Here is an 18620-nt window from a genome sequence, read left to right as displayed (position 1 = left end):
AAAATAAAAAAATATATATTCTGTTATATGTCAGAAAAGACCAGATGGGGGCTGTAGTATTTAGTATTATTTTATACCATATTCTTCCACTGTAACTGAGGTAAAACAGCACCCCCAGTTACAGTGGTCACTGCTTGGGCAAAGTTATCTCTATTCAGACCCAGCAGACTAGTAGGACTGGAATCCCTGTGACTAGTTACCTGATCCAGGGAATGAGTAAAGGCAGCAGTATAGAGAGCTGTATATGAGAGAACTGACAACACAGAAGGAGTGAAAACTGATTCCATCTTCCTTTCAGGGAAACCGTCAGTCTTACAAAGGGGGACGCGACATTCGGCTGCATGATTACACAGGCAACTGGCTAGACTACTCCATAAATGTATTATCATGTAAGTTTTATCAACTGTACATGGACATGTTCGACCACTTATGGCAGGAAAGAGAGGTCCTCACATACACAGAAACATAGAAACATAGAATGTGTCGGCAGATAAGAACCATTTGGCCCATCTAGTCTGCCCAATATATCTGAATCCTATGAATAGTCCCTGGCCCTATCTTATATGAAGGTAAGTTCCTGGTAAGTTTTATCCTGCAATCCATGTACTAGTTTAGTAGCTCTTCTCTGAACTCTCTCTAGAGTATCTATATCCTTCTGGAGATATGGTCTCCAGTACTGAGCACAATACTCCAAGTGAGGTCTCACCAGTGTTCTGTACAGCGGCATAAGCACTTCACTCTTTCTACTGCTTATACCTCTCCCTATACATCCAAGCATTCTGCTGGCATTTCGTGCTGCTCTGTTACATTGTCTTCCCACCTTTAAGTCTTCTGAAATAATTACTCCTAAATCCCTTTCCTCAGATACTGAGGTCAGGACTGTGTCAAATATTCTATATTCTGCCCTTGGGTTTTTACGCCCCAGGTGCATTATCTTGCACTTATCCACATTAAATTTCATTTGCCAGAGTTCTGACCATTCTTCTAGTTTTCCTAAATCCTTTTCCATTTGGCGTTTCCCTCCAGGAACATCAACCCTGTTACATATCTTTGTGTCATCAGCAAAAAGACAAACCTTACCATCGAGGCCTTTTGCAATATCACTTATGAAGATATTAAACAAAATTGGTCCCAGTACAGATCCCTGTGGAACCCCACTGGTAACATGACCTTGTTTTGAATGTTCTCCATTGACTACAACCCTCTGTTGTCTGTCACTCAGCCACTGCCTAATCCACTCAACAATATGGGAGTCCATGCTCAATGACTGCAGTTTATTGATAAGTCTTCTATGTGGGACAGTGTCAAAAGCCTTACTAAAATCTAGATATGCGATGTCTACTGCATCTCCGCCATCTATCATTTTAGTCACCCAGTCAAAAAAATCTATAAGATTTGTTTGACATGATCTCCCTGAAGTAAACCCATGTTGTTTTTCATCTTGCAATCCATGGGATTTTAGATGTTCCACAATCCTATCCTTTAATAGGGTTTCCATTAATTTGCCTACTATTGATGTCAGACTCACTGGTCTATAGTTGCTCGATTCCTCCCTACTACCTTTCTTGTGAATGGGCACGACATTTGCCAATTTCCAATCTTCCGGGACGACTCCTGTTACTAATGATTGGTTAAATAAATCTGTTAACGGTTTTGCCAGCTCACCACTAAGCTCTTTTAATAATTTTGGGTGTATCTCATCAGGTTCCATGAGCGTCTCAGCTGTCAGACCCTCACTGATCTGAAATGTCCTATCAATATGCCATAAAAGATTACGATGAACAAAAAGGCAGGTAAAATCTGGCCCACAACTACACAGATAAATTTGGGTACAGAACCTGCATAATTTTTCCTTCGCAGATTATGCCATCCCCAAAGAATCCCGTGTTACAATAGCAGAAGCGTCTCGATAGGCCATAATGTCTGCATAATGCATGTGGGCTACATCCTCCATTATTCTGTAAAGAAGAAATAAAACAGTGAAAAAATGTCTGGTAGAGAACATTTTAGATGGTAGTGCTGTAAAACAAAAACAAAAAATAATGTGTAAATGTATAAACCTATTTTGCTCAACAAATCTGGCAAGTTACATCTTGATAAAAATATACGGAGATGACAGTGTTTCCAAAAAGAAAAAAATAACTTGTCATTTATTTTTAATTCTGCTTGCTTACAAATCTATTCATTAAAGGGGTTGTCTCACTTCCCGAAATGGCATTTATCATGTAGACAAGGTTAATAGAAGACACTTACTAATGTATTGTGATTGTCCATATTGCTTCTTTTGGTGGCTTGATTCATTTTTCTATAACATTATACATTGCTTGTTTCCAAGGGTTACGACCACCCTCCACAATCCAGCAGTGGTGGTCGTGCTTGCACACTATAGCAAAAAGCGCTGTCCTCTTTGTAGGTCCGGGACCGTTGGAGTGCGCATAAGTACATATTCTGGTAACCTTGTATCTGCGCTGCAGTGGTGGTTTTAACCCCTGGATATGAGCAGTATATACTGTGATGGAAAAATGAAATCAAGCCAGCAAGGGAGGCAATATGGTCAATAACAATACACCAGTAAGTGCCTTTTTTCATTTTGTCTACACAATAAATGTCATTTGCTGAAGTAAGACAACCCCTTAAACTCTTCATACGAAATATTACTTTTCTGTTTCCCATTGCAGATTTTGTTGAGAATCCATGACACGTTTGCAGCATAATAGTCATGCTTTAAATGTTAAACCGGCAGAGATTTCAAACCATACAATATAACCTATAACACCAGAAGCACTTCATCAATTTTCTCATGTCATTGGTGCAATAACTTCTTGATTATTCAGGGCATATATAATTTTTGCAGGACGCATTTTATTATTATTTTTTTAATTCCATCCACAGCCTTTCTCAAAGTGTGATCGAGAAAGGCTGCAAGCAGGCCAAAACGCGTCCTGCAAAAATCGCTGCGTATGTATGCTAAATGTTTGGAATAAATAAGAAGTTATTGTACTGAATACAAGTGCAAGGACTTGGGAATTTTAGTGATTTTTGTACCTCCAACATCACCACATTCCACCCTGCATACTTACTGTCGGTGTTGATTGCTGACAGCCTTGCCCCTCTCTGTATTCCTATTTCAAATAGGCATTTATCTATTGATAGGAGTGAGAAAATTGCAGAATGCACAAGGACGGTGGATCCGTGGTTTGAGGACTGCAGTACGGATATCGTCGTGTGCATGAGGCCAAATGTTTTCTTTCAATGTTGCAAGCTCTTCCTTGGGTAGAACTCTCTGGCAGTTTATCTTGTTTGTAATAAAAAGCTATTTTGCGACACACTTCTTAATGCAAAGGAACTCACATTTATTAGGTGCCAGAAGGGTTAATCCAAATAACAAAAGCAGATCTTTCTCAGCATGTATAAAAAAAAAAATCCAGATTTTATGGCAGACGGGAGGCTGGTATCATTGTATTAACCTTCTTTAATGCTCAAATAGCAATATTAATATACAAATATAATAGGACACTTTAAAAGAGAAAAAAAAATGCATGTGTACATATCAGATTCTGCATAGCAACAGATATTCAAATGAGGAGCTGAGGCATCCAATCACGGTTAGATCCTTAGTCTATATAAACTTCTGTGCTGCGTAGCTCCACCTCTTTCTTTATTGATCATCAGAAGTAAGATAAGTACCAAACTGTGTCCTCTCATATACAGTACAGACCAAAAGTTTGGACACACCTTCTCATTCAAAGAGTTTTCTTTATTTTCATGACTATGAAGGCATCAAAACTATGAATTAACACATGTGGAATTATATACATAACAAACAAGTGTGAAACAAATGAAAATATGTCATATTCTAGGTTCTTCAAAGTAGCCACCTTTTGCTTTGATTACTGCTTTGCACACTCTTGGCATTCTCTTGATGATTTTCAAGAGGTAGTCACCTGAAATGGTCTTCCAACAGTCTTGAAGGAGTTCTCATAGATGCTTAGCACTTGTTGGCCCTTTTGCCTTCACTCTGCGGTCCAGCTCACCCCAAACCATCTCGATTGGGTTCAGGTCCGGTGACTGTGGAGGCCAGGTCATCTGGCGCAGCACCCCATCACTCTCCTTCATGGTCAAATAGCCCTTACTTTTAAAGTTTTCCCAATTTTTCAGCTGACTGACTGACCTTCATTTCTTAAAGTAATGATGGCCACTCGTTTTTCTTTACTTAGCTGCTTTTTTCTTGCCATAATACAAATTCTAACAGTCTATTCAGTAGGACTATCAGCTGTGTATCCACCTGACTTCTCCTCAACGCAACTGATGGTCCCAACCCCATTTATAAGGCAAGAAATTCCACTTATTAAACCTGACAGGGCACACCTGTGAAGTGAAAACCATTTCAGGGGACTACCTCTTGGAGCTCATCAAGAGAATGCCAAGAGTGTGCAAAGCAGTAATCAAAGCAAAAGGTGGCTACTTTGAAGAACCTAGAATATGACATATTTTTTGTTGTTTCACACTTGTTTGTTATGTATATAATTCCACATGTGTTAATTCATAGTTTTGATGCCTTCAGTGTGAATCTACAATTTTCATAGTCATGAAAATAAAGAAAACTCTTTGAATGAGAAGGTGTGTCCAAACTTTTGGTCTGTACTGTATGTATAATTGTACTCCTCTTTCTCTCCTGTCAGACGCCGAACATTCTGACAGGAGAAACATAACGATCTAGCCCTATCCTATCCTAGCCTGCCACTATAACTGCTATTTAGTGTTAAATACAACATAAGGGTTGATTTTTAACTCTTAATTATTTACCTCATATATATAAAAAATATTCATTATATACTTATAATACATATAATTTACCTCATTAATACAGTATATATAATTAACACTATATATATACACCACTTCAGAACATGTCTGATGAGGGTGTGGAAACGAGGATGGAGCGGGAAATATATACACCTGCATTTGAAGGAATTTCAGCTAACGCTATTAAAGGGTTTCTATCACTTCGTTTCACCTATTTAGCTTTCAGACACTAGCGATCCGCTAGTGTCTGCTTTATCTAACCATCCTAATATAAGAGCTTATTGTCCTGCCGTTTAGCTAAAAAAATAACTTATATAGATATGCAAATGAGCCTCTAGGTGCTATGGGGGCGTCATTAGCACCTAGAGGCTCCGTCTACCTTAACAAACTGCCGCCGCCCAGCGCGTCCCTCCAGCCCGCCCATCTCCTCCGGAATGCGATGCTCCTCGTATTCGGCGCATGCGCAGTAAATGTCTGATCGCTTCCCTGCTCAGACATCTCCACTGCGCCTGTTCCTCGGAGCACTATGACGTCATCGGCGCAGGCGCAGTGGAGATGTCTGAGCAGGGAAGCGATCAGACATTCACTGCGCATGCGCCGAATACGAGGAGCATCGCATTCCGGAGGAGATGGGCGGGCTGGAGGGACGCGCTGGGCGGCAGCAGTTTGTTAAGGTAGACGGAGCCTCTAGGTGCTAATAACGCCCCCATAGCACCTAGAGGCTCATTTGCATATCTATATAAGTTATTTTTTTAGCTAAACGGCAGGACAATAAGCTCTTATATTAGGATGGTTAGATAGAGCAGACACTAGCGGATCGCTAGTGTCTGAAAGCTAAATAGGTGAAACGAAGTGATAGAAACCCTTTAAAGAGTTAGTTGACAAGTCTATAAAACAGGCCCTTGGATCGGCTATATCATCGTTTAACGATAATATCAATAAATACGGGGCCAGGGGGATGTCAAAAGCTAAACAGGTCTCTGAACCCAACATCCATCCTTCGACGCCTTCCGACCAATTTTGGTCAGCAGACGATTCGACCACACACAGACCCGGGAAGTCCACCCGGAAGCGTCAAATTACGGACAATGATGACTCTCCTTCTAAGTATATGGCAGGAGAAAGTATAAATATTTCTAAGACCCCTTCTCACCACGGTGGTCCAACCAAACAATCTCTCCCCTCACGTTCTAGATCCTCGGCTCCAAGAGGAAGAATGTCTTAAGCGGGCACATACATCTTCTAGATGCAATAAGCCGGATTCATATGTTGATTACTCTAGCCAGGAATCATCCACAGCGTCTAATTCCTTAGATACGGAATATGCTTATGATAGTGAGGAGGCTGAATATGATTGTTTGGATGAAGAATCCCCTATACCAGAAAATTCTGGTTCAGTTATATTAGATACTCAGGGTTTACCCTTTTTTACACCAAGCCAAATAAAACACCCCAGATAAGGGGATTGGACTCCGCTACCCCAAGTAGCAAAGTGTGTTGCATCCCTAGTAAATAAACCTCTGGATAAGGTTGATCGCAAGAAAATTAGAGCGGAGTGCCCTCGCCCGACTTTACCTTCTAAAGGAGCCGTTACGCCAGATATTGATCCGGCCCTCTCTAAGTGTTTATTGAAAACAAGAAAACACCCAAAAAAGGGGATAGATAGATCTTTCAAATCTATCCAAGATAAATTATTGGATTTATTAGGTCCACTGACCAAAATAATGAATATGGCAGAACAATCCACATCTACTGGTGAACCAGTTAACACAGAAGTGTTACGTGGCTGGGCACAGAGAGTTATGCGTATTCTAGGGAATACCAATGCAGCAATATGCTCTAAAAGGCATAAGTCTGTATTGATGCGCCTAGATCCACAGCTAGTCCACCTGGCACATAATGACCCCGATCCTTCAAGTGAGGGTGTTTTATTTGGAGATTCTTTTTTAAAAGATATCAATAAATATGTAGGGCTTTTTAATTCCCTTGACAAAACCCAGACATCTGTTAAAAGGATTTTTAATCCTCGTGTTTTTGGAAAGGCAGGGAGAGGAAAGGGCCGCTTTCCCGGCCGGACTCAAGTCCCCCATTCATACAACAAAGGCCCCAAAGTGCCTCAAGAGAGGGTTCAATACCAACCAACACCCTACCAGCCTCCCCCATTCTTCCCAACCAGAGGAAGACCTTGGAGAGCACGTGGTAACAGAGGATTTCCCAGATCTCGCCCTCCCATAGGTAAGCCTCAAGGTTTCTCATCTATCTATGATACCACTAGGGGGCAGGATCCAATATTTTTACCACGTCTGGTCCAAGATAACATCCGACCACTGGGTACACAATACTGTAATGTGATATCAACTGGATTTCATTACAAATCCAATACAGATACATCTGCCTCACCAGATACATCTGCCTCACGCCTCTACTTCACAACGACTGGTTAGTGAAGATAGACTCAAAAGATGCATATCTTACTGTCCCCATTCACCCTTCTTTCCACCATTTTCTACAGTTTCTATGGAAGGACCAAAAATGGCAATTTACTTGCCTCCCTTTCGGCCTTTCTTCAGCCCCATGGTGCTTCACCAAATTGAGGAAGCCTGTGGTGGCACTTCTCAGAAGTCGAGAGGTTCGACTGATCATATATCTGGACGATATATTGATCATGGCCTCTTCCCTCGAACTCATTCAATGACACCTACATTGGACCATAACTCTCCTTACAGATTTGGGTTTCCTTATAAACCACAAGAAATCAGTTTTGATTCCTTCAAAAGAACTGGAATTCTTAGGATTCCTTATAAATACTCAATTAGACCTATTAAGCCTTCCAGCTTGGAAGTTGCATACTTTTTGCAAAGAAATTCGTGCTATACTGTCCAAAGAACTAATATCTTTATGAAAACTCGCTCGCATCGTAGGGTTACTTTCTGCTTCAATCCAAGCAATTTCATCTCAACATCTCAGAGAAGGCCTGAATTATTCAGATCAGATTCCGTTATCTGCAGACGCCAAGGAAGAATTAACTTGGTGGCTCCATCATGTTCAAGAATGCAACGGGAAAGCGATTTTTGCTTCCAATCCAGACTTAGTGATATAATCGGATGCGAGTCTTCTCGGCTGGGACGCTCGTTGCAGCCCATTATCCACAGGAGGGAGATGGTCAGAAACCGAATCTTCACTCCATATCAATTGCCTAGAGCTTTTAGCCAGCTCTTTCGCCTTGAAGAGTTTCACAAAACACAAATCCAACTGTTGTGTTCTTCTCAGATTGGACAACATATCGGCGGTTCAATACATCAACCATCTCGGGGGTCCCAAATCCAAAACGTTAGCGGATATTGCCAGAGACTTTTGGCATTTTTATTTGGACAAGAACATTGTCCTGAGGGCGGAATATATTCCAGGAATTTCCAATTCAGTGGCGGATTGGAATTCCCGTTATCTATCCGACTCCAGCGATTGGAGATTAGATCCACTGATTTTCAAATAGATAGACGCTCTTTGGGGTCCTCTCCAAATAGATCTATTTGTGTCCCGACTCAATTGCCAGATCCCTTATTTCTTCAGTTGGTGTCCGGATCCGACATTGTCCGACATTCGGGCATTAGATATATCACATAGACAATACTCACCGCAAGGAGTTCTTTTTTCCATTTCTCGCGGTACCAAAACTGGTCTTCACTCTATTTTTTACTCAGCTTTTCCCCTTCAACCAAAATTATGTTTAGTCAGATGTCTGAAAGCTTACGAACTAATGACTGAACCTTACCATTCTTCTTCTTCTCAACTCCTGATTTCCTTTTGCCACCCTTATTTGCCAGTATCCTCAGCCACTCTGGCCAGATGGGTTAAACAAACCATGTCACTAGCTGGCATTGACACTTCTATATTTGGCGCCCACTCTACTCGAAGTGCAATGACAACTAAAGCAGCCCAATCAGGAGGTTCTTTAACCGAAATACTTAAGACAGCAGACTGGTCGTCTGACACTACTTTTAAAACTTTCTGTTATAGACCTCAACCTCACATTTCTATGTCGGTGATATCATAATAATATTTAACTTGTCTTATATATTGTCTTGTAGCTTTAAAATTGCAATGATACGAGCCTCCCGTCTGCCATAAAATTAGTGATTTTCCTAGTCTTATGACGGAAAATATTGATTTTATAAAGACGGGAGGCGAGTATCATCCCTCCCAATTACCCCACCCTACACTTATTTTTTCTATCATTACAGGATACCAAAGATTCACATTTCAAACGAGATTCCTGTTTATTTCCTATGATCGACCGATCGTCTTTTCTCATTTCATGGTTTCCAGTTCCTAAAGTTCTCCTCAATTGGATTATTATCTCCAAGTTTTTGTGTTCTTTCTGATTCGCTTGTCGAAAGAGGTGGAGCTACGCAGCACAGAAGTTTATATAGACTAAGGATCAAACCATGATTGGATGCCTCAGCTCCTCATTTGAATATCTGTTGCTATGCAGAATCTGATATGTACACATACATTTTTTTTTCTCTTTTAAAGTGTCCTATTATATTTGTATATTAATATTGCTATTTGAGCATTAAAGAAGGTTAATGCAATGATACACGCCTCCCGTCTTTATAAAATCAATATTTTCCGTCATAAGACTAGGAAAATCACAAATTCTCTTAAGCAACGTTTCGGTCACATACAGACCTCTGTCAAGTCGAATCGGAAGTAAACAGGAGCGGCAGGGAAACCCCACATGGATGCTGAGAGACAGAGTCCTTCATGCTCAGAACGATCTGCTTATGTTATATGGATTAACCCTTCTGGCACCTAATAATAGTGTGACGCAAAATTACTTTTTATTGTTAAGATGGCTGAATGGCCCTTTTTGTGAACATTTTTTAACCATAAAGTATGCGGTACCATTATTATCTGGAGTTAATCTCATTGGTGTAAGCATTATTTAATTAGTATTTTTGTTTTTATATTGAGTTTTGCCGAAGTTATACACTTTATTTCCATAATACTGTCTCCTGTTTCAATATATATTATCCATAATAATAAAAGCCCTGTGTGCGCGCGCTGTGTCCGTGCATGTGTGCCAATTTTTACGCTGGGCATGCGCTGGGCTCCTGGGTGCCAGCCAGCGTACTAAGAGGGGAAGGGGGTGCCGGCTCTCAGGGGGTGCGAGAAGCATTGAGCGCTTCCATCCACTTCTCCTCTCCTTCAGGCCGACGGGGCTGTGAATGGTGAAGCAGTAAGACTTCTCCCTGCTCCACCATTCAGCCTGCAGACACAGATTGCGCTGCCAGCCTGTGTGGGCGGAGCCTGCAGCCCGTAAATCTGCATAAGCTCCACCCATACAGTGTTGCAGAGCGAGCTGTGCCTGCAGGGAAGAGAGGACTGTGAGCTTCAGGAACGGGAGAAGGTGAGCAGTTACTGTGTTGTTGTTTTTTAATACAGAGGGGGCACAGAGGACTTTATTACTATAGAGGGAGCACAGAGGACTTTATTACTATGGAGGGGGCACAGAGGACTTTATTACAATGGATATTAATAAATCTACAAGATGTTAATTTTATCCACGGGGCTAGAAGTGTTGGATGATCCTATAAATGCTATCATTTATTCACATTTATGGTGTTAATTATAGTAAATATGTTTGCTGGACCCACCCCCTCCCAGCTAACCCCACCCACTTTTCCTCACAATTTTTCAAAAGTGGCAAGTGAAGGAAAAAGCTGGAAATTTTATCAGAAATGTGGACTGCACCAAAATATGAGACTTTTATATGCCAAAACTCTGAAATTACTTTATAAATTCCCCCCTATACATGGACATACAGAAAACTATTGTAAGGGTACATTCACACTAGCGTTTTTATTTTCCGGTATTGAGTTCCGTCACAGGGGCTCAATACCGGAAAAAAAACTGATCAGTTTTATCCTAATGCATTCTGAATGGAGAGCATTCCGTTCAGTATGCATCAGTTCAGTCTCTCTTACGTTTTTTGGACGGAGAAAATACTGCAGCATGCTGCAGTTATCTCTCCGGCCCAAAATACTGATCACTTGCCAGAATGCCGGCATTAATTTATATTGAAGTGTATTAGTGCCGCATCCGGCATTAAGTGTTCCGGCAAAACGGATCCGACTTTCCGGTCTGTGCATGCGCAGACCTTTAAAAATGCAAAAAAAATTTTATACTGGTCCATTTTTCCGGATGACACCGGAGAGACGGATCCGGTATTTCAATGCATTTGGCAACGAATCCGCATCTGGATCCGTCTGACAAATGCCATCAGTTTGCGTCTGGAAACTGCCTGCCGGAATCCTTTGCCGCAAGTGTGAAAGTACCCTAAGTGTAGCAAGATTTACAGGAGTTGATTTGTACATTGATATTATTTTAGCCTTATAAGCAAATAATATCAAACCTCTTTGCAAATGTCGATCTCTTCACAATGTGTACCATTTCCTTCAAATCCCCGGCGGCAAGTGCAGGCAGCCTGCATGAAAAATGAAAGTACATAAAAATTTATTTGCAGAGCCCCCCGATGTGCCTATTTTTGTTATATACCAATTCTGGAGCATCTTTTCTCATAGCTATGTGTTCTCCTCTTCCACCTCCTAGAAATTTATGAAAAAAAACAAAACTGGGTGGTACCATTCCACTTCCCAAAGGGGTGTGTCTCTACACCATCTGATTGCCCAAACAGTGGTGACTCAAACTGTGTAGGGACACACCCCTTTGACAACAGGAATGGTAACACCCAGTTGTCAACTTATTCATAAATTCTTATTTCTAGGACAAAAAACGGTGAAACGGCACAACACGAGAAATAAGAAAAGATGCTCCAGAATTCTAGTTTTATGGGCAATGCAAGTATTTACCACAGCAGACATGGCAGGGGAGGAGACGGGTACATATATGAACTGGTATAAGTAAAGATAAGAAATTCTGTTATAACTTTATTAGAGAAAATGACTTTTCTACCACCTCTTATCAAGCTCCTGTTCAACTCGCTGCCTCTTCAAAGTGGTATTCTGGTTTTGCAATTTACTGCATTGACAGGAAACAACGCAAGCTCTCACTTAGGCTATATTCAAATCTGCGTCACGGAGAGCCTGCAAAAATAGTGAGAATCAGCCAGACACAAACTGCAGCATGCAGTGGTTTGTGTCTGGCCGATTCTCACCATTTTTGCCGGAATGCGGCCATATCTCCGTCCGGACCCCATCATACTTAATAGGACTGCCGGCAATGCGTTTGCATCTGGTAGTGACGGATCCGGAGAATTCTAGGCGGCTGTTCTCTGCCAGAGCAGCCTGCCGGACTTGCTGCTGCAGATGTTAAAGTAACCTTGCTAAAAATGATCAAGCAGCCTGGGATCTGTGATGTTCTGGGAAGAGAAGGAGAGGCAGAAACCTGATGCTACAGATACTCCCCATGAGTCTTGCGCCAGGATGTAAACACAGTGTGTGGGCCACAGATTGTAATTAGGCTGGAAGAGTCAAAATGCTCTCAGAACTTTATCATCTGACTTATATAATGCAATAAGGTTGAATGCTGGTGTAATTTATTTTTGGTGCAACCTGAAAGCCCCTTTAAAGAGCTGAACCCGGACATATCCCCATTTTCACCCAGGCAGCCCCTCTGAGATGAGCATTTCACTCTAAAACAGCTAGGGCAGCGCTAAAGCCTGCCCATTAGTGCCAGTGACATCAACAGGCTCACTGCTAGACGGAAGCCTCCGCCTAGCTTTACCCATGAAGAGCCCAGTACGTCAGCGGATCTCCAGAAAAAGACTTTGCCCTACACGATTCAGCGCAGGGCAAAGGAGAGCATCGGAGCATGAAATGCTCAGATGTTCATGTCAGAGAAGCTGCCTGGGTGAAAACGGGGATATGTTGGGGTTCCGCTCTGAACCTGGAAAACCCCTTTATCTGTTCACTCACTCTTAATTCACCGATAAAAACCACCTAAAGAGAATAGAAGATTTTCTTCTTCACTGAGAGATCAGCAGGCAACGTTTTGCCTATATAAAGCTATTGAGAGGAGAGGGGTAGCAGGAAACTGGCTGCTATGAGGTCTCTTATACACAGCACATACAGAAAGGAGGAGTTCTCACGTTACTGTCTCTCTGCAGAGCATCTTCAGAAGCAGCATAAAAAAGTCATTATAAAGCAGTACAGATCAATCTAACTGTAAGATAATGTCACGGTCCCTCAGGTGACAGAGGTTAGAAGATCTGAGAGACTGGCTGCACGTTAGGTTATCTGACAGCCTATCTGTTTTCACTTTGTATTTTGTTGTTCCCTTTTGCTCATTGTTTTCTAGGCCTCAGGGAGATGCTGGTTCGTTCATCTGGGAAGTAATCAGTGGTCTCAGACCCTGTCCCTAATCCTAGGGCTTTTCAGGGTTACTAGGGCCTAAGGTTTACGGTGTATGAATTTTCCCACCTTCACGGTTTATTCATGTTGACAGGAGTCAGGGCTAGGTTTAGGGTTTCCATAGGTGGTCACCATTTCCCTTTCCCTAGCCTTGAGGCCTAATTCCTGGCCATTTTCCTTCTGTTATCATTCTGGTGTATCTCGCCTCCCCCTACTTTGTGACAGATAAAACATTTAGTAGAGCCAGCAGAAGACCTCAGTGTGTCTGCCTCTCTTAGTATGAAATTGCTTTGTCCTCCTCCCATCTCCATAGCCTTCTATGGGCAAATGTTTTCTGATCTGTCAGTGAACCAGAAAGGTTGGAGAGGAGATGGATGTTATCAGTAAATTCAGAGTAAGTGATCAGGGCAGAGGCAGGGAAAATAGAACAGGAAACTGATAAGTGAAAAAAAGAGGCCCTTTTCAGTTTTACGAAATATTAGATTTTTTTTTATCTTTGCTTGTACTACAGATTTATGTAAAATAGTTTATAATCTGAGGTGCAGTTTAAGATCAAAATTTTATGAGTACAGCTAGAGTGAAAATGGCCATTATAAAATCAGGCAAAACACTTTCAAATGGGTTTACATTGCAAATATAAAATTAATTTTCAAGTACCAGCTTCATCAGGTCTAATAGATGTATTTAATAAGGTGTGCGGTTTGTACACTGCGTGCAGAATTATTAGGCAAATTAGTATTTTGACCACATCATCCTCTTTATGCATGTTGTCTTACTCCAAGCTGTATAGGCTCGAAAGCCTACTACCAATTAAGCATATTAGGTGATGTGCATCTCTGTAATGAGAAGGGGTGTGGTCTAATGACATCAACACCCTATATTAGGTGTGCATAATTATTAGGCAACTTCCTTTCCTTTGGCAAAATGGGTCAAAAGAAGGACTTGACAGGCTCAGAAAAGTCAAAAATAGTGAGATATCTTGCAGAGGGATGCAGCACTCTTAAAATTGCAAAGCTTCTGAAGCGTGATCATCGAACAATCAAGCGTTTCATTCAAAATAGTCAACAGGGTCGCAAGAAGCTTGTGGAAAAACCAAGGCGCAAAATAACTGCCCATGAACTGAGAAAAGTCAAGCGTGCAGCTGCCAAGATGCCACTTGCCACCAGTTTGGCCATATTTCAGAGCTGCAACATCACTGGAGTGCCCAAAAGCACAAGGTGTGCAATACTCAGAGACATGGCCAAGGTAAGAAAGGCTGAAAGACGACCACCACTGAACAAGACACACAAGCTGAAACGTCAAGACTGATTTTTCTAAGGTTTTATGGACTGATGAAATGAGAGTGAGTCTTGATGGGCCAGATGGATGGGCCCGTGGCTGGATTGGTAAAGGGCAGAGAGCTCCAGTCCGACTCAGACGCCAGCAAGGTGGAGGTGGAGTACTGGTTTGGGCTGGTATCATCAAAGATGAGCTTGTGGGGCCTTTTCGGGTTGAGGATGGAGTCAAGCTCAACTCCCAGTCCTACTGCCAGTTTCTGGAAGACACCTTCTTCAAGCAGTGGTACAGGAAGAAGTCTGCATCCTTCAAGAAAAACATGATTTTCATGCAGGACAATGCTCCATCACACGAGTCCAAGTACTCCACAGCGTAGCTGGCAAGAAAGGGTATAAAAGAAGAAAATCTAATGACATGGCCTCCTTGTTCACCTGATCTGAACCCCATTGAGAAACTGTGGTCCATCATCAAATGTGAGATTTACAAGGAGGGAAAACAGTACACCTCTCTGAACAGTGTCTGGGAGGCTGTGGTTGCTGCTGCACGCAATGTTGATGGTGAACAGATCAAAACACTGACAGAATCCATGGATGGCAGGCTTTTGAGTGTCCTTGCAAAGAAAGATGGCTATATTGGTCACTGATTTGTTTTTGTTTTGTTTTTGAATGTCAGAAATGTATATTTGTGAATGTTGAGATGTTATATTGGTTTCACTGGTAAAAATAAATAATTGAAATGGGTATATATTTGTTTTTTGTTAAGTTGCCTAATAATTATGCACAGTAATAGTCACCTGCACACACAGATATCCCCCTAAAATAGCTAAAACTAAAAACAAACTAAAAACTACTTCCAAAAATATTCAGCTTTGATATTAATGAGTTTTTTGGGTTCATTGAGAACATGGTTGTTTTTCAATAATAAAATTAATCCTCAAATATACAACTTGCCTAATAATTCTGCACTCCCTGTATTGGGACCCTCTTTAATGGATTATTTATCATGATAATTGTTATTCAATCTGAAATTACCAGATTAGATTAATCCAAATACAATATAACTCATAATAGAACATTATTGGCCTCTTTACAAATACAAAACACAAAAAGGAATAATTATGGTTACATCACATTTAGGTCATAGTTATTGGGAAAGTTAATTGCTAAGTAATCTTACCTTGTTTGGCCCAGTTTTAACGCATTCTGCAAAGATATGACAGCCAGTATATCTCCTCACACATGGATCAATTTCTGTATCAAAATGATAAAATGGTCATAATGTTTAATCCCGCCAAAAATGTTAGATAAATGACTCATAAGGTGAATAGGAAGGAGCTGCAGTAACCAGGAACAGCCAGTCCCAGTGGAAGTGGCTACTGCTAACAGGTGCCGGGTGTCGGACCCCCACAAATCTGACATTAATTACTTATTCTAGGGATAGGTCATCAATATTTAAAATCTGGAACACTCTCAGAAGTTTCTTCCGGGCTTCAATCCACCGTGGTCTGTAATACAGCAGGTATTATAGCGTTGCCTATTTCGAAATGTAGTACAATCATGTCACCTCTGATGGTCATGTGCACCTGACAAACTTAGGGAGAGTTCACATCACCGTTATTTTTGCATTCTTCTGATCAGATTCGTCAGTAATTTTTTTTTCAATGTGGAAAAATGGATCTCATATGGAAATGACTCGAATGGATGCCAAATGTGCATAGAGAATGCACAGGATACTTATTTTTTACAGGGTCATGTTTTCTGTTCTTCTAACGGATAAAAAATCCGGTGATGTAATCTCTCCCTTATCCCCAGGGCCGGCGTCAGCACCCGGCCTACCAGGGCCCACTGTGCTGCTATAAGTGCTTCCATCAATACAGATGACTCTCTGTACTGGACTCTGCAGGATACAAAACAGTGGTGTGCTGCACATTTGTATACAGTACCTTTTTTTTAAATTAAAATATACATCAAACGGATAAGAAAAATTTGATGTGAACCCACTGGGGGTGGGGGTGGGGGGGAGAGGTTGTACAAAAACTGCGGGGCCCAGTCAATTCTAGCTAGTGAGGACTCCTTACACAGTATAAGACCCCCAGTGCCCCCCATTTAGTATAATGATCCCCAATGACCCTCCATTCTGTACAATGACCCCCAGAGCCCAATTCAATATAATGACTCCCAGTGCCCCCTCCATACAGTGTGGGGGCCACTAGGGATCATTATTCTGAATGGGGGGGCGACTGGGGGGTAATTATTCTTAATGGAGGGCCCCTGTGGGGGTCATTATACTGTGTGAAGGGCCACTAGTGGTCATTATACTGTATGGGGGCAACTGGGGGTCATTATACAGTGTGGGAGCCACAGGGGTACATGTAAATGTAAAAAAATGCCACAAGTGGGCCCACTGAGATTTGAACCTGGAGGTGGCCCTGCTTATCCCACTGAGTCCAACTCTGAGGTGGGCATATGTAAATTCAAAAAAGTTTGTCAACTGCTCATGACCCCACTGTTTTATTTATTTAGCATTTTTTAATTCAGTCAATTGAATAATTGCAAGCAGTCTGCAATAAAGGTATATCTGGGTGTTACCACTTGGGGGGATGGATGTCCCTACTCGGGTTGTTTCGGGTATCGAATTTTTGATACCCATTCGATACTTTTGATTTGAAATTTTTCGATACTAGGATGCGCTACTGCACTGCGCCACCAAAGATAATTAACATTTAATACAGGAGGCTGGGTGCGGGCAGCAGAATCACATAGCCGTCACCCAGCCTCTATGAAAGGAAGCTGAGATCAGCGGCAGTTAACCCCAGCGGTGAACGGCGTATCGATTATGGGCCAGACGTTACATAAAATGCGGAACGCACGCGGCTTTTTTCTGTATTTTATTTTTTTTTCGCATGGTATCGAGTATCGCAATACTTTTCTATGGTATCGAAACCGAATAAAAATTTTGGTATCGAAAAAACCCTAGTCCCTACACAGTCTGACACTATCCAATCAGTGCTGCCATTCTCAGACTGAGTAGGGACACAGCCCCATGATGAATACCCATTTGGACTTTTACTGCAGACTGCTGGCAATTTATTCATGAATTTCTGGTAGGAATAATAGAGGAATGACAGAACATACAGTCATAAAAATAGATGCTCCAGAATTGTTTATACATGGGGAATGCAAGTGGTTACTAAAACAAACATGTCAGGAGAGGCGACAGGCCCTTTCAGAAGATCGAAAAACATCTGTCCACTTTTAACTTGTCCCACTACTTAGATCCCTTGTAATCTCTTATTCAATATTCTCAAAAAACTAAGTTAAGATATGTTGAATTTGTTTAAAAAAAAATTAAAGGGGCATTCCCATCTTATAAAAAGTTGGTGTATTGCTAGGATAGGCCATCACTTTAAGATCAATGGAGGTCCGAGCATTACTGATGAGAACAGTGGGGACCTAATTCGGCTTCATTATTTTTGCCCTGCGGAGAAGTGCACCACTGTCAGAGAAAACGTAGAAATGGATGCAATGCAGGTGGGATCCCCCACTGATCATAAAGTATTACTTTATTATAGGAATACCCCTTTAAGAAAGACGTAAATTTAAAAAAACACCCTATAAGAGTATACACACTGAAAAAATATTTAAAAAAAGTAAGTAGTAATAAAGAAAGTCACCTTTACCCAATATATACCTTATACATGCCCTGCTGGGACCTCCAAAAACCTTAAAGGGAACCTGCCACCTCAAAAATGCATTTACACCCGCCAGCAGTACCTCATAATAGCCCGCAGCCTGTTAATAATCATATATTTCATCCTGTTGTCCAATGCTGCGTAAGTTAAAAAAACGCGCTATAGTGCCGGCCAGCTTAAAGTCAAGGGGGCAGCGGCAGCCTTGCTTCAAGTCAAGGTAACCACGCCCCCTAACCGTCCCCTCTTGCCTGAGAGTGACAGCCTGCAGTGCGGCCGCGATTCCCCAAGTCTCGCGCATGCGCGGTGCGCTCTGTAGTAATGCGCAATCCCATCTCCTGCTGCCGCTGTTAGCCGGGTTTCAGCGGCGCAATGCGCATGCATCCCCTTGACTTCAAGCTGGCCGACACCATAGCGCTGATGGAGAATAAAACTGCGTTTTTTTAACTTACGCAGCATCGGATAACAGGATGAAATAT

At 41.7% G+C, this 18620-nt stretch overlaps 1 protein-coding gene across 1 annotated transcript in view; it reads right to left on the bottom strand.

Annotated features, from left to right (window-relative positions):
• Positions 1–18620, bottom strand: part of STAB1 (stabilin 1) — a 382691-nt gene that overhangs the window by 158043 nt on the left and 206028 nt on the right. Inside the window, exons 43-45 of the mRNA XM_040408846.1 lie at positions 15630–15703; positions 11222–11293; positions 1839–1958 (exon numbers count right to left, since the gene is read on the bottom strand). Of these exons, the coding sequence (XP_040264780.1) occupies positions 1839–1958; positions 11222–11293; positions 15630–15703 (266 nt within the window). The remainder of the gene's footprint in view (positions 1–1838; positions 1959–11221; positions 11294–15629; positions 15704–18620) is intronic.

The sequence above is a fragment of the Bufo bufo genome, chromosome 9 (genome assembly GCF_905171765.1).
Source record: "Bufo bufo chromosome 9, aBufBuf1.1, whole genome shotgun sequence".
Lineage (NCBI taxonomy): Eukaryota > Metazoa > Chordata > Amphibia > Anura > Bufonidae > Bufo > Bufo bufo.
The sequence above is the reverse complement of the archived record's forward strand: the minus strand, read 5'-3'. Positions and strand labels throughout refer to the sequence as shown.